The sequence below is a fragment of the Carettochelys insculpta genome, chromosome 26 (genome assembly GCF_033958435.1).
Source record: "Carettochelys insculpta isolate YL-2023 chromosome 26, ASM3395843v1, whole genome shotgun sequence".
In the NCBI taxonomy this organism is placed as follows: Eukaryota; Metazoa; Chordata; order Testudines; family Carettochelyidae; genus Carettochelys; species Carettochelys insculpta.
In genome coordinates, this window is record NC_134162.1 from 10,373,127 (window position 1) to 10,389,630 (window position 16,504).

A 16,504-nucleotide genomic window follows, 5' to 3' on the forward strand; every position below is an offset into this window, starting at 1 on the left:
GCTTTGATGTAGTTGTACCCCTAGCTCCTTCCCTCTCTTATGAACTTCACAGGTCATTGGATGGGCATGTTCCCCGAGCTGGCATTTCCCAGCGTGGCAGGCAGAGCTGTTAGCAGGGCGATGTATCAGCTTTACACTGGCACATCACTCTCCAGTTCAGCTTGCCTAAGGGGAGCAGGAGAACAGCTCATGTGGACTGACCTTTGGCTTCCTGTGTCCTTCCTGAGATGGAGGTAGGTCTTGGCAATGGTGGACCTTACTGCAGTGGGGAGAGAGAAGGAGCTTTATCAAAGGGACATGGATTTGCAGGGCAATCAGTCATTACATTTCTGATGCTTGCTGCAGAACAGATACTGGCTTCCATGAATAAATAAAATTGGCTGGCATATTAGATTTCAAGGCAGCTCTGACTGTGCAGAAAGCTCTGATTTCTGCTGAAACTCTCCCTGGATTAAATCAGAGAAATAATCTCAGGTGTGTGAATTGGCAGGGGAATCTGCTACTATCAAATTTGTTAACTTTTCTCCAGTGCTTGCTTTTGTAGGCTAGGCAAAGTTGTGGTCATTAGCTGAGGTAGTCAGAGCACAAGAGGGAAGGCAGTGGGGTCACCTGGCCCCAGAAGGAGAGTGAGGAACCAGGAATCAGGAGTGGAGTTTGTTGTCTGCTTTGTGAGGTGAACGTGGTAGAAATGGTTAGCACTGGGAGCCATGCGTACGGATGGCACGAGGGGTCATGAGCTCTCCGACACAGGATGGGCCAGAGGCCAGCAGAGTCAGAGCCTCTGGGCGTTGGGCAGGGACAAGCAGAGGCCCTGGTGCCCACAGCAGGAGTCTGCCCCCCAACTCAGTGGCAGTGGAAGCGAAGCTGCACAGCCCCAGTTCACTCTGTTGTCCTGGAGCCTCGCTTGGGGGAGGGGATAGGACTGCCCCTGCGCTCATTGGCAGGAAGTGGAGCACCATGCGGGGGAAGGGGGAAGCAGAGCACATTTTGAAGTGCTTTGAATCCACATCCCCTGTCACTGCCAGTGGATGGGGAGGCAGCCCCCTGTTGCAGGTGCCAGACCCACAGTCCCACTAGGTTCCCAGGCTGCATTGCTTGGGCGGGGCGGTGGAGCAAGGGCGAGGAAGAAGGGAGGCATAGGACTTAGCTCAGGTGTGGAGAAACAAGGCCTGGGGTAGAGAGGGCTTGTCCCAGCCCTTCTCCAGGCAGCAGGGGCTGCAAGCATGTGGCCAATGGCTCACTGTGCTCTGCCTCACCAGTCACCCCTGGTCAGAGCTGTTGAGCCTGCAGGTTAGGACCCGTGTTCCCTGTCAGCTGTGCACATGTGCAGCCTCTCAAGAGGTTCCCGTGCCACCCACCTGAGCAAGAGTGCCCACAACTAGGCTTTTTTGCTCCTGCCAGTGGTGCACATTCAGGCCTGCTTCCATGCACATAAAAAGTATTCTGCACCTGTATGGAAAAAAATAGAAAGACTATTGGTCAGGACCCGTGGCTTCTATTCCCCATTCATCTCCTTTGTCCTGGGCAAATCTCTGTGCTGCAGGCCACCTATCTTGATACAGGACTAATTATAATAAGCTAACTTACAAGGTTGCTGGTGGTATTAACAACATTTGTGAAGTGCTCTGAGACCCTCAGATGAAAGGAGCCATGGAAGAGTAAAGCAGCATCGACTACAGGATGTGCAGGCCATAGCAACGGTAATTTTTGCATGCTTTGGAGCTGCTAAGTTGAGAGTGAAGGGCCTCAAAGGTTCATCCTAGTTCCCTCTATGCACAAGCTAAGACCCTGTTGTACATTGATGTTATCATCAAAACCACTTGATCATGCCAATGGCATATGGCCCTGCTGTGCTACTGGATCAGGATGATGACCAGTTTATAACCCCCTTTGCACAGCTCTGGGCCACTACAAATGCTACTGAGGCCTTTCTGCAGATTGACCATTCATTAAAATGCTGTGTAAACTATTCATACATGCACCCTCTGCACACTGAGGGACCCAAGCCATTGTGCCAGGCAGGCGACAGAGCAGGGCAGCACAAAACCCGGGGAAGTTCCCAGCTCTTTTAACAGCTCTCTTAGCAACCTACCCCACCTCTACCCTCCTAGCTTTCCCACATCCAACTGCATTAATAGTGGAGTAGTGATAGTAAACCCCCATTGCATAACTCTGCTTAAAGGAATGTTTGCTCAGCTTATTAGATGTAGCCTTGGGCAGAATTCAGTTTGCCTGGTTCAAACTGTATTTATAACAATCATTTTTCTTCCTCCGTACCACATTCTCACCTGCCCTTCTCCCCCCGGAAGAGAAAAGGTGGGAATGAAAGGGATGTTTAATTTTGCTTTGACTTTGGAAAGGTTTTCCCCGTGCATGGGAAAGGCAGCTTTCATTAATCCCTCTGTTAAATCCACTGTGCCGTCCTTTAGGCTTGCTGGGATTTACATGGTATGGCCTCTTAATACAGCTGAAAGCCGTACTGGACTTTTGCTTAGGAAGCAATAGCCAGGTTGATTTTACTGCTGAGTTGTTAGGTACCTGAGACAGAACAGAGCTTTGTGATTGCAACCTGCATTCACTGAGAGGGGCTGGGCAGACAGCCATGGAGACTAAAATCCTCTGGCCTCAGGACAAGTTGTGTTGTGGGTAGAAGGAGGGTGCATGACTCCCAGAGTCCCCCAGCTGCTGTGTTTTAGCCCTGGCTGGGAGAAGCCCTCTCAGGAGGGAGAACTTCAGTTTCCACCTCCACCAGACACCATTTTGTCTGCTGGGTCTGCCAGCAGTAGGGTCAGCTAGCACTGAAGGTAGGCCCTGGGCTGTGAAGTGTCTCAGGGCCTCACTCTCATTGACTGTAGCTGGAGTTGAGGGCACTCGGGCTGCATACACACTTGGCTGACCTGTGCCAACTCATGTAGGCTTGCAGGGCCAAGACACTCATTATTTCAGCCTTGGGTTGCCACACAAGACCTCCAGCCCATACCCAATTGTCTATACCTCAAAACAGTCCCATACGCTGAGCCCGTCAGCTGGCAAGGACCAGCTGTGGGTTTCTAGTTTCAGCATAGACATACCCTCCCTGTGAAACAGGATCAGGGCCAGTGATAGAGCTAAGGTGATAGACCTCCTTTCCAAAAGTGTTGGCTTGAATCCATTTCACAGACATTCCCGAAGAGCCAGCTGACCTGGTAGACTAGGAGGGAAGATATCATGTACCCTGCTGCCATTGGAAGAGTGCGAGAGAACAAACAATGTGACAGATACCAGTAACTTTGCTTCCTGTGCAACCAGAAGGCACTCAGGTCTTACCACAGTATAAGAAGCGATACGGAATGGAACAGAACCGCACAACAAGAGCACCAGGCAAAGAAAAGGAGATGCTCAGGTGTCAAGGGCCAGCCCCAAAGCTTCCCAGAGCTGTGCATGTGATTAGAAATGGAGTGATTTTTCAGAGGCACTACGCCTCCCCCTTCCTATTGACGTTGAAGGGCTTTGGATCAAACGCCCATGGCAGAGTAGACTTATTAGGATACTTATTGTCTATAAATGAAAAGCAAACTTGCTCCTCTGATGTGGTTGATCATTATGATTTTAAAGCAGCTCTACCCCGAAAAGCTGGTCCTGCTGCTGTTTTATTTTTAACCTGATTATTAGTCCATTTCATCCAATTACATCACATGCAGCATTTATCTTTTCCTCTCACACACCCACCCAAAGGTGGCCAACTGCCTGCATGAAGCATTTCAGCCATGCCAGCCTCGCAGTTTTAAGTCTGTAACCTGCAGGACTGTGTACAGTCAGAGGTAGGGGCACAGTCAGACAGAAAGGCTACCCTCCTGCTTCCAAGAGATGGTGATTTCTTTGCAACTCTTTCCCCTTGCCACAGCAAAGTGCTCCCCTTCGTGCTGCTTTAAAGTGACTTTGCACTGTCTGGCTCTGCCTCATTTCCATGTAGCCTTTATTAGTTGACTCAGTTGCATTGGAAATCCAGATGCCCAACCTAATTTAACCAAGCAGCACGAGATGGTTTTGCTTATTAAACAATCAACATAGAAACCCACTGACTTTGGAGCCATGACCCTGATGGAATCTTGTCCAGTGGGATGTGCCCTGCTCTTTCTGAAAAGAACAGGAAGCTTGAATAATACATGCCACTTCCATGTGTGGGGGGGGTCTCCTTTAATCCCCCTTTCATCCATACCCCTGCCTTTTTTGATGTGCAGCTGGAGTCCAGGGACCTCTCTCTGAAAAGTGAGCATTAACCATGCTGTTTAGCAGTAAGTGCCATGTGGCTTTCGTGGCTCCATGATGCTGTTTCATTTCCCCATCCGATGGTGAGTGGTGTTGCATTGTCTTCAGGAGCATGTGTGCGTAGTGGTAGGTCTCCCCTAGAGTGGGTAGTTCAAACATAAGAACAGCCATACTGCATCAGACCAAAAGGGCCATCTAGCTCAGTACCCTCTCTTGCAACAGTGGCCAATGCCCGGTGTCCCACAAGACTAAATAGAACAGGGAATCAAGTGGTCCCTCCCCTGTCATCCAAACAGAGGCTAGAGCACCATTCCTACCCATTCTGGCTGACAGCCATTGAAGGGCCTATCCATCATGAATTTATCTAGCTCTTTTTTGACCCTTGTTAAAGTCCTGCTCTTCACACACTGCTTACTTAGTGGTCACTTAATATGTGGGACATCTTCCTGGGTCACCCTCCTATTTGTGAGTCCATTGCTGGATGACCAGCCCAATTCTGGAGCCATGGCAAGTGTTGGCAGCTGTTGAGGAGCATGGGGCAGTTTTTGTCAGTCTTCACAACATCCTGACAAGGAGTTCCACAGGTAGACTGTGCTTTGCATCAGTACTTCCTTGTGTTTGTTTTAAACCTGCTACCTATTAATTTCTTTTGGTGACCCCTAGTTCTTGTTATGGGAACAAGTAAACAACAACTTTTCTTTATTTACTTTCTCGACAGCAGTCAGGATCTTATAAACCTGTTGTAGCCCCATCCCCGCCCCCCCTCAGTCTCCTCTTTAAGATGAGAACTCCCAATCTTTTTAATCTCCTGTCATAGGGCAGCTGTTCCAAACCCTTAATCTTTGTATCCTGAACTTTTCCTGGGGGTGCAGGCTCTCTTGCACATACATCTGGGGTGAACATACATGCATGTGGAAAGAGAATTCTAAACAAGTGCCTTTTATCCTGGATAATGCCACAGGAGCTGGTTGGCCTTTCCTACACTTAGGAATAACCCTCATACAGCAGTCAGTGTAACTGTGCCTCTAGGGCAATGAAGTTCAGGGTTTTGTTTGTTTGTTTGTTTTTTTTAAAAACTGACTGGGCTAGTCAAGATGCAACCTTATTTGTAATTAATAAATCCTGATTAGTTCAACAGGTGCAAACCCTGGCCAGCCCTGTTTGTCCAAGTTTGTGCATTTAAAGAACAGCTTCCACAGAGGCGAGTGCTTTGGGAACCCAGATGTAACTCTAAACATCTAATTTAGGGCACCTCCCTTTGAAACTGCTTAGGGACCTCGATCCAGATTTTTCTGAAGGTGATAGAGGTTGAACCTCTCTAATCCAGAACACACTTGTCCCGCAACATCCATAATCTGGAATGATTTTTAGTTAGCCAGACAAGCACTTAGCATGGGTATGGCCAAGTTTCCTGTGGTCCCATAAAATTTTGTTCGTCACTAGTCCTGGCTCTCAGTGTTCTGTGCTGTTATTTAGCTCTGATTTACTGGGCCCTACGTGCCTTTTAAAAACCCAGCAAGTAGTGAAAGTGACAGTAATGCTGCTAGACAATATTGACCTCTGCTGGTCTGGCAAATTCTCATGTGGCACAGGCCAGGTCCTGAAGGTGCCAGACAAGAGAGGTTCAACCTGGAGTGAGCTGAACCTTGCAATGCCTAACTGATTTCAGAGGATAAATCTCATTCCAAAAGAGATTTAGGAGCCAAATTCCCATTGACAGTCAAGAGATTTGTTTAAGTACCTGAATTTCACATGTAAGCTCCTAAATAAGGAGTTTCAACACAGTGTAGCAGTGCCTAAGTCCCTTTAAAAATCTGAGACATAGGATATTTTCCCTTCATTTGCTCTTGTTACAGCCTCTGATTTCCCCTGAGCATTGATCTGTCCCTTAGCTGACCACATTGACTGGGATAAGTTAACATCACTCCACTGAATTAATCCAATCCAGAAGTTTGGGGCTCTCCTGTTAATGACCCCCCTCTGCTACACAAGATCTATGTCCCACCTACTGGACGCTAGACACCAGTGGCTCTTCAAGCCCACCTCCCACCGACATAGGTTTGTTGTGCTGGTGGTCTGGTTTCTAAATCCATGGAGTAACTTCTAGTGACCACTTCCCTGTCACAGCACAGGCTGCGTACTTGACAAAAAGGGGAACTAAATGACCCAGTCTCTGGCCTAATTATGCATTTCATTGAAACATAGTTGAGCAACTATTCTTGCTAATTGGCCGAGTCAAGTTTCCCCTTTCAGCTTTCATTGGAGCTGCTATCTTGGGCTGTTTTCTCTCTTTTCAAATGGCTTTTATCCTTTAGTGTGCCTAGAAATGAACAGTCCAAAAAAAAAATCTATTTCCTGCAACTTCCAATTCCTGCCAGCCGATAAGAGGCAAGGGTGAAACCTTCCCTGAGCGCTGGGCCTGGAAAAGGACCAGAGAAACCCAATGCCTAAGAATAGCCTGGCAGGAGCAGTTTGTAAGGTCTGCAAGGTTTGGTTTTGTTTTTAAATTTGCTGATCTAAAAAAGGGTGAAGCAAGTTTGTAGTTCTCTCCAGGGTTGCATTTTGTTCCTGTGGCTTTCTTACCCCGCCCAGTGTACAGTAAGGCATCAGAAGCAGAACAATAACAAGAGACGGGAGCATCACTCAGACCTCCGGCGGTCTATTCCTTTCCCAGTTCTTGCTTACCTGGATTTTCCTCGCTGATCAGCGATGAGGATTAAAGTACCATGAGAAGGAAGAAAGTGGCGGAGCCAGACGAAAAATGGAAGGTACCGTTTAAAGGCCAACCTGGCTGGATTGAACTGAGAAACCATTGGTTACTGCCGGCAGCAAAGGATGGGGGGGGCGGGGCAGAGTATAAGCTTGAGATGTACTAAGTGCCCAGCAGTGGTTTTCAACTGGGGGTACACATACCTCTTTGGGTATGCAATGAGCTTCCCAGGAGGGCAGGGGGCATAGCAGCACAACTAGAGATTTGCCTAGTTTTACAACAAGGCCATATGAAAAGCACTAGCAATGTGTGGACAAACTAAGAGTTCATGTGGACAGTGACTTGTTTATACTGCTGTAGAAATGACCTCCTGAACTGTAAATACAATATTTATATGCCATTTGATTTTATAGTTGCATGGCAAAAAACAAGAACCTAAGCAATTTTTCCAGTACTAGTGCGCTGTGACCCTTTCATAGGTTTACAACTGATTTTTATAAACAAGTTGTTTTTAGGTGAGGTAAAACTTGAGTGGGATGCAAGATAAATCAGACTGCCGAAAGGGGTAAAGTAGTCTAGAAACATTGGGAGCCAGTGCTCTAAGGGCCAGGCATAGGCACAGGTTTCTTAGCCTATTTGCAAGGATGGAGCAGGGCCACCTCTAGAATTTCTGGAGCCCCAGGGATTTGTGGGGCCCTATATAGTACTGTTAACTGGTGCCCCTGTGCCCCCTGGCAGCTGGAGCAACAGGGAGGAACAATTTTTAGCAATACAATTTTATTATTTTCAGCAACACTGTTGAAATAGTTTAAAGGAATTTTAAACTAAGCTCCTGTCAATTAACACTATTTAAAGGGAGGCCCTGGTAGGCTGTAGCTTCACAAAAAACAAGAGGCCTGTAGCACCATAAAGACTAACCAATGTATTTATTAGGTAATGAGCTTTTGGAGGGGAGGGATCTTACTCACAAAAGCTCTTACTTAAATACATTGGCTAGTCTTTAAGGTGGTCCAGGACTGCTTGTTTACCATAAATTCAGAAAGTGACAGCATATGCCTGAGGCTGGCAAATACCTGTTCAATGGCTTTACCACCACTTGTTTGGTAAATAGTCTTAGAGGGGTAGCTGTGTTAGTCTGTAGCTTCACCAAAAAAACAAGCAGTTCACAAAAACCAAAGATTCGTCTGCTGAAGTGGGCCTTACCCATGCAAGCTCATTACCTAATAAATAAAATTGTTACTCTTTAAGGTACTACAGGACTGCTTGTTTTTTCCCCCGTTACCACTTGAATGGCTGTTTCCCAGGTTCAGCTAATAGCTCTGGCCGGCTTTTTCACTTTTAATTTAATTAGCTCCTCTACAGAGGAAGCAGAGCCCCAGAACAGGCATAGGAAGAGACAGATGGGTGGACATTAAGACCCAAGGGTGTCCCACATTTTTTGGATCCCCTGCACAGCTGTGTATTCTGCATATGGTGGAGGATGGCTGGGAGCAAAGTGAGACACAGAAGAATGGTTTGAGGTTAAGGCACTAGACTAGAGTCCTCCTTTTAATTCATGGCTCTGCCACAGACTCCATGTGGGTCTTTGTTCTAGTTACTTAATCTCTTGCCTGTGTGTCAGTTCTCTTGTCTGTGAAATGAGGTAACAATCCTGATAGTTTTGTTGGGCAGAGCTGCTTCTTGTTTTGTGCCTGTACAACACCTAGCACAACAAGGCCCCCACTTGGGTTGAGGTCTTGTCATCTGAGCCGAATGCAAATAAGGGACAGTGTCCCCTTCAATGTTTTCCATCCATGAGTAGAGTGAATTTTGTTATGTGCACTGTGGCATGTGCACCACCCATGGAAAAACATGCTGCTGGCTGTGGGTGCTCTGCTGATTGGCTGAGCAGAACCTGAATCTCTCCCAGGCAGCCTCCCAAGCGTTCAGCATACAGGGAACGCTGGAAAGGGTTACACAGCTGGTCAGCCTACTGGGACTTGGAAAGGCTCATTGTGAAAAAGAAAGGCAAAGAATGAAATCCTGGCCCCGGGGATGTAGGCAGCAAAACTCCCACTGAATGCACAGGGGCTAGGATTGCACCTAGAAATTTTCAAAAGCAGCAGTAAAACTCCGTCCGGTGTGTACTGCAGCGGGTGACTTTCAGTTCTTTGCAAACAGTGTGTAACTCAGACTCTCTTGCTTTTAGTCTATTACCATATATAACAATTATGGCATGATGTTGTTACTGGCTGAGTGCCAGCACTTGGCAAAACCTGTCAGCCAGGGAGACAGGCTCTCCGTATATCCTCAAAGCCTGGCACAGAAGCTAAGTTTCTTCAGAAACCGAGGTCTTTATAACAGCCCCAAAATGGGACACTCATTTCACCTTCTCTCCATCCACTCGTAATCTTCCCCCCACCCATGGATGGGAGCACAGGCTGAAGCAGCATGTCTGATCTTAGGGAAACTTTTTACTTCCACATATAGTCAAAGGTCATCTCAATCCTCAAAGTAAAGTCTGTCCGTCCTGGGGGCAAAGGTCCCGTTTGGGGGCGCTGCACCAGGGTTATATATGGTAATCTGCACTAGTGCAAGCCATGAATTTGACAATGCATGAGCCCTGGCGTAGCTACTACACTGCTACAGCTCGCCCCAGCATGGACTGGCCCTTAACGTGTTCCCTGTACCACTGTCTCGAAAAGCTCACCGAGTTCCCTAAGAGTCTCTACCAGCTGCAGGTCCCGTAACAAGCCCCAGTTACCTTTACCTAGTAGCACTGGCCATCAGGGTTTGTGCATGGAGCTGTCAAGGCCTGGCTGGTCACTGCCGGGGTGAACGGCTGCAGCCTGGGGAGCAAGGACATCCAGTGAAGCAGTGCACATCATCGCTTCTCAGGCAGAAGCCGATTGCCGCACGAGCCAAGACACACAGCGCTCAGAGCCCCATGATGAGGGCTCTCTAAAATACAAAAAACCCTCCGTTTTAGTGCATCCTGTCTGTGTACTAGTAGATCTGCAAATACAAAACTTATTTCTCTTTTGTCAGAATTATGCACTTTTTATGGTAGTGCCGTGGGGCGTCTTAAACTTGGCACCATTTAGGGCCTTCGAATGTCCTAAGGAGAGCCTGGGGACATGAGTAAAATACTCAGCTGGGGAAGGCAGGTCCCAACCCCACCCTTCCACCTGAGGCCTCATGCACACACACACACAGCCAAGCCCAGCCCCCAACCCTGACAATCCCCAGACCCCTTAGTGTCTCCCATCCTAGCGGATGGTGACCCAATCCTTCCTGGTGGGCCACAGCACCCACCCTCCCTGGGCAGCCTGAAGCTTTGTCCTGAGACCTAGTTCTCTATGGGCTCCCAGGCAGCCGTGGCTCTGATCCCAGCCCTCCCACAGCAGCTGAGCAGCTGTGCCATGGCCCCAGCCCTGGTTCCAGCCATCCAGGGTGGTCAGAGAACTTACCAGACACTTCCTGGAAGATGAGGGCCCCCTCCCAGCCCTTCTGCTTGCTGAACTTCCACTGATGTCAGTGGGTGTTCTACCCAAGACCAGGGGCAAATTAAGAACAGGTGGGGCCCTGAGATGACAGTCACAAGGGCCCCACACAGCATATTTAAAAAATAATGTAACACTATTATTTATGCTATAAAAACTGAGATTTACTATTCAAGATGCATAATAAAATTACACTTCATTTTAAAATAAAAATGACATGACTCCTCTTTTCTTCCATTCAAGTGAATTGTTTAAACAAAGTGGAGTTATGGAGCTTGGGGTACGTCACACCTGGGTGCCCAGGGGCAACTGCCCCTTTTGCCACTCTGTTAATCTGCCACTGCCCAAGAATAGACTCCCTCTTGTCTTTATAGCGTCATTATACTCATTATACTGCATTATAAATTCATTCCCTGAAAACAGGATAGAAATTAGAAATCCAGCCATGCCTGCCAACACTTTCACTTTCCAACTCTTCATTGGAAGAAGTGAACTGTTTAGGCTTCACCTAAATTTGTGTAACAATTTGCATAGAAGACTTCAGCCACTGGAAGATTTGTGGTTTTCAAACACAAGAAAGGTCTGGTTTCTATTCCTGGTTCAACCAGTGACTTTTTCATGGCCTGTGTGGCCAGTCATTTCCCGCTTTGTGCCTCAGGTTGTCTGTCTATAAAAGTATAAGTTGAAGAGCTCCCTTCCTTCCAGGAGTACATGGGGGGTGAGAATGTTTGTAATGTGTTCTGGAATTCTCTTACAGAAGGTGTCACTGGGATGGGGCAGCCAGTTAATGTGTCTTTGGCCTTCTGATATTGCAACATTAGAAGGAAGTTTCTTCCCCATTTGTAAGTCCAGGTCACTCTTGGGTTTCTTTCCTGTTTGTGAAATCCAGAGTTAATCTACATTGTTAGAAACTAAAGCCTGAAAGGAACAAAAAATAAATAAAAACCACAGGCCAAAATACAATCTGGTTCCTTAATCTCTGCACATGCTCCTGTTTTGACCATTGGTTTCAGCTTCCTGGTCTTCCCCGCACAGCCTGATTCAGCAAATGTGACAAATGCAAATTTGTACTGCTTCAGCTAAGAACATGAGAATGGTCATATTAGGTCAGAGTATCCTGTCTTTTGACAGTGGCCATTGCTACAGAGGGAACACTGACTCAGTGAACAGCCAGAGGGGTTGCCATGTTAGTCTGTAGCTTCACAAACAAGCAGTCCTGTGGCACCTTAAAGACTACAATTGTAAAGTGAGCAAAATGCCCTTTCCCCAGCTGTGTGCTCAGCTTTGTTCTGCTAAGTAACTTCTCTGTGATGAGATGAGATAAATCCTGAGTTCAAAACTATTAGAACCTGAAGTCCTTCCACGCTTGTACAGGTTGAACCTCTCAGGTCCAGCAATGTCCATAGTCTGGCGTGATTTTCATTAGCTGGATGTCCATGGGCACGGCCAAGTTTCTTGTGGTCCTATAAAATTTGTTTCCAGCCATGAGTCCTGGCTCTGTTTTCTGTGCTGTTATTTAACTCTAATTTACCCGTAAATGTCTTCTGGGAGCTCAGTAAGCAGTAAAAGTGTTGGTAATGCTTCCCATGGTCCAGCAAATTCTCTCGTTCATGTCCTAAAAGAGGCTGGATGAGAAAGGTTCAACCTGTAACTTTCTAACTATATTTCCTCAGAAGGGAACTAAGTCTTGCTGGGCCTCTGGGCAAGGTGGGATGCCGAGGGCGGATCTAGTTCCATGCTCCTGGAAATGGTGGGGCCTTAGGTGGAAGGGGTGTGGCTGGGGCAGCTGGTCCCCAGTGCCACCCTAGAGCTCGCTGTGCCCACTCCTCCGCCCACAGAGCCTGAGAGCCAACCAGAGCACCACATGCAGCGCTCTAGTGATGACTTAAATTGCCCCTTCCCTGCACCCCAGTTAGCTGGCCTATTTCCCCAAAGAGTTTGGATTTGTATGTCCAGCAAAACACCGAAACATCTTGCATGGTATCCTTGCACTGAACAAGGGGAAAAAGATCAGAGACAAGCTCCCCTGTGCCAGTGATTTTAGAGCAGAAACTTACTCAAAGAATAGCCTACCTGCTCTAAGGGTATTCAGTGCAACAATTTTGTTGCTGCATCTTCTTACTGTCTTCTACATATGGTGGTAATAATGGAGTTACTGATGGGAAACATCTACCAGGATTCAAGCTACTTTTGTCTCTGATGATTCACATCTGCTTGGCACTGGTGGGGCCACATGTGGGGAACTGTGTCCAGTTAGGAGTTGACACCAGTGAGACCACTCACAGAAGTGACTGCAGCTTGAAAGTAGATCTGGTTTTTTTTTGCACAAGTACTTGTGTTTTTGATTTACAGTAAGTATGTACAAACACACCACTACTCTATGCCTGTAGAAAGGATGTGGAAAAATTGGAGAGAGTCCAGCAAAGGGCAAATGACTTATGAGAAGTTAAGGTAACTGGGTTTATTTAGTCTGCTTAAGAGAAAAATGAAGCGGGGTTTGATAACAGTCTTGAACTACCTGAAGGGGATTCCAAAGAGGATGGAGCCAGGCTGTTCAGTGGTGGCAGATGACAGAAAAAAGAGCAATGGCTCAAGTTGCAGTGGGGGAGGTCTAGATTGGATATTAGGAAAAAACTATTCACTACAGCGAGAATCTATTTCAGTAGGAGGTGATGAGGCCCTGGAATGTGCTACCTAGAAAAGTGGTAGCATCTCCGTCCCTAGAGGTTTTAAGTCTGGGATTGAGAAAGCCCTGGCTGGAATGTTTTAGTCGAGATTGGTCCTGCTTTGAACAGGGAGTTGGATTAGATGCCTTGCAGAGGTCTCTTGCAAACGTAATCTTGTATGATTCTCTCTGCCTCTGTTTGTCCATTGCTATGTCTGAGCATACTCCCATTCCCTGTGTATATTGTTTTAAAACTCCACTGTTTAGATTTCTACTTTCTTTTTACTCCCAGCTGGACAAAGGGGACGTGAGCACCCTTAGCTTGCCTTCCAACACCAGCCACGGCGACTCTGATGGCAACATCTGCTTGGACGTCCCGGATGGCACCCCAGACCCACACCGGACAAAAGCTGCTATCGACCACCTGCACCAGAAGATCCTCAAGATCACTGAGCAGATCAAGATTGAGCAGGAGGCTCGGGACGACAATGTTGCTGAGTACCTGAAGCTGGCCAACAATGCGGACAAGCAGCAGGCCTCCCGCATCAAGCAGGTCTTTGAGAAAAAGAACCAGAAGTCAGCTCAGACTATCGCCCAGCTCCATAAAAAGCTGGAGCACTACCACAAGAAGCTAAAGGAAATCGAACACAATGGGCTTTCGCGACAGCCCAAGGATGTCTTCAGGGACATGCACCAGGGCCTCAAGGATGTGGGAGCCAACGTCCGGTCCAGCATCAGTGGCTTCGGAGGCGGGGTGGTAGAAGGTGTCAAGGGAAGCCTGTCGGGTTTGTCGCAGGCCACCCACACAGCAGTGGTCTCTAAGCCCCGAGAATTTGCCAGCCTGATCCGTAACAAGTTTGGCAGTGCCGACAACATTGCCCACCTGAAGGACACGCTGGATGACGGGCACCCCGAGGAAGCCTCCAGGACTCTGAGTGGCAGTGCCACCCTGGTGTCCAGCCCCAAGTACGGCAGCGACGATGAGTGTTCCAGTGCCACCTCGGGATCGGCAGGGGGCAGCAACTCAGGTGCAGGGCCTGGCGGATTGGGCAGCCCCAAGTCCAATACCTTAGACAGTCACCACAATAACTTTGACACCATCCTGGAGGAGCTCCGGGAGATTAAGGACAGTCAGTCACACCTGGAGGACTCGATGGAGGATCTCAAGGCACAGCTGCAAAGGGACTATACCTACATGACACAATGCTTGCAAGAGGAGCGGTACAGGTAGGAACCACCTGAGCACAGGTGTGTGTGGGGGTGTGCCTGGGTGCCATCTCGCTGCCCCTATGTGGCTCCCACCCATATGCCTGCATCTCTGTTGGCCCTTCATAGCACTTTTATTTCATATGGTCGTTCTCTGTAATTCGTTGTGCAGAGCTGTTCACTTAAAGCAAACTCCTTCAGTGCCCACTGCCACCGCGCACCTGAGCAACCCTGCAATAAGAGTGCACGGCTTTAGAGAACTTTTGCAGTTTTACAGTAACAAAGCCATCTATGCAGCCGGGCCCCCCAAAAGCAACCCTACAATGAGAAACCATGGTGTGCTCTTCAACAACAAATGTGCATGCACAGAAGATGAAGATAATGGGTACAAAAGTAGATTCACATTTCAAGCTTCCCGGTATGGAAAGTAACCAATTCACAACTGTGATGCCAAGTTCTTGAAGGCTTCTTTGATGCAAAAATTGCCCGTTACGGACACACTTGGCTTTTCAGGGGGATGTAAATTCCCATTTGTTTTGCTAAGCAGAAGGAACTAGTGTTTAAACCCACAAGCCAGCTACAGAGGATAATGGGGTAAACTTGGTCTATTGGCCACTTAGTAGGTCACAGACAGGGCCTGGTGATACAAAAGATCCCAGAGCTCCGAGCTGCTGTCACCACTACTGTGGCAGCAGCAGCCGGAGCCCCAGGTCCTTTAAATTGTTGCCAAGGCACCACACTGTGGTTGGGCAGCACTGAGGACTGTTTGGGGCAGACGTGGCACTCTCTGAACTGCACTCAGGGCTGCCTAGCTTCAGCCACGCCCCTTCTGCCCTAGGCCCTGCCCCTTGCAAAGGCAAAGATCAGTGCCCCCCTCCCAGACTTGCTCTGGGGCCAGAGCAGTTGGTCACAGACCAAGAAAAGACTGAGACCCACTGGCTTAGGGAATGAGATATAATACCAAGCCAATCACAAGGGTAAATCTACCAGTGAAGGGCTCTGTACTCATTCCAGTGAGCAAGCCTTCTGTTCTCCAGGAGAAGTGAAATCCTGGGGACCGGTTCCCATCAGAGCAAGGAACCAGCAGCTCTGAGCTGAGAAGGGATCCTGTGACACTTGCCCTCTGCCCAGCAGCCTGGGGGGAAAAAAGGCTATTTGCTATTTATAACAGGGAAAGAGGAAATGCATCATCTTGCTAGACAGGCAGGACCAGACCTCTCATGTCTGGGAATGGGAAACAAGGGCCAGCTTCCAAAGGAGGCATTGGCTGGCTTGGGCACTCTTTAGAGATTTTTGACTAAAACACTGTTTAAAAATACATCTTCAGCTGGGAGTGCACTGACAGCCAGGCTTGTGACTTCACTGGGGTTCCTTTCCTTCCCCAGCCGTGCTCTCTGAAGTGGCTTCTCAGGAGCTGGAAAAGTGTCCCAAAATAGATCAGCCGGCAAGAGAGGAAATGGAAATAAAAACACCCTGTTTCCAAATGCAGAGAGAGTCCTAAGTGGCCAGAGAAACTCCCGTGCCCTCCTTCCTCCCCCAGCTCCCAGTCCCTTTTGTTGGGGTGGTAAAGGCTCAAAAGGGCCTTTCCCATCTAGCTGAGCTTGCTGGTTTGAATGCGGCCTAGGGATGCAGGTTCTGTAGGCTGTCGTCCTATGGCTCTGCAGGAAGGTGGGAGGGCAGCTCAAGTGGCAGCTGCCCCTCTGGTGGGCACTTGGATGGCCATGTTGACAGTGCGAGCACTGAACAGTTGGCAGTGGCAGCTGATCGGCTCTCTCACCCTTAGGAATCAGGGTTAAGGCCCTCAGCTCCACTGGTACTGCTCCTTCTTGTGCTATGCCTGTTCTGAGGACAAGGGAGTGTAGATGGTTTGCTTCCCCCACCCATTAAACACAAGGTCCCCGTCCCACTCATTTCGTCTCAGAGCGGAGAGGACAGGAGATGCTTATAGCTACACACCCTAGAGACCCTTAAGTTCCACTGACCTCTGGCTTCAGGCCATTTGAGTTCCATCCACAGGAGAGGGAGTGCTGGAGAATCCAAAGCTGCTGCTCCCAAAGATGAGGCTGGTTCCCTGGGGACTGCAGCACACACCCGGCACCTAGAGACAGAAGAGAAGGGAGATTAAATAAGTTTTACGTTATCATTCTCTGCTTGGAATCTGCATACTTTGAACTGTCCGTCTGGTGACTCTAG

General features: G+C 48.3%; 1 protein-coding gene across 3 annotated transcripts in view; it reads left to right on the top strand.

The window, feature by feature from the left end:
- TMCC2 (transmembrane and coiled-coil domain family 2) overlaps positions 1-16,504 on the top strand; it is a 73,311-nt gene that overhangs the window by 52,544 nt on the left and 4,263 nt on the right. For 2 of the 3 annotated variants that reach the window (XM_074977472.1, XM_074977473.1), the window contains exon 3: positions 13,398-14,332. In XM_074977472.1, the coding sequence (XP_074833573.1) occupies positions 13,398-14,332 (935 nt within the window). Of the gene's footprint in view, positions 1-6,840; positions 7,017-13,397; positions 14,333-16,504 lie in introns of all 3 variants that reach the window. The other variant, XM_074977474.1, reaches the window with a different exon arrangement.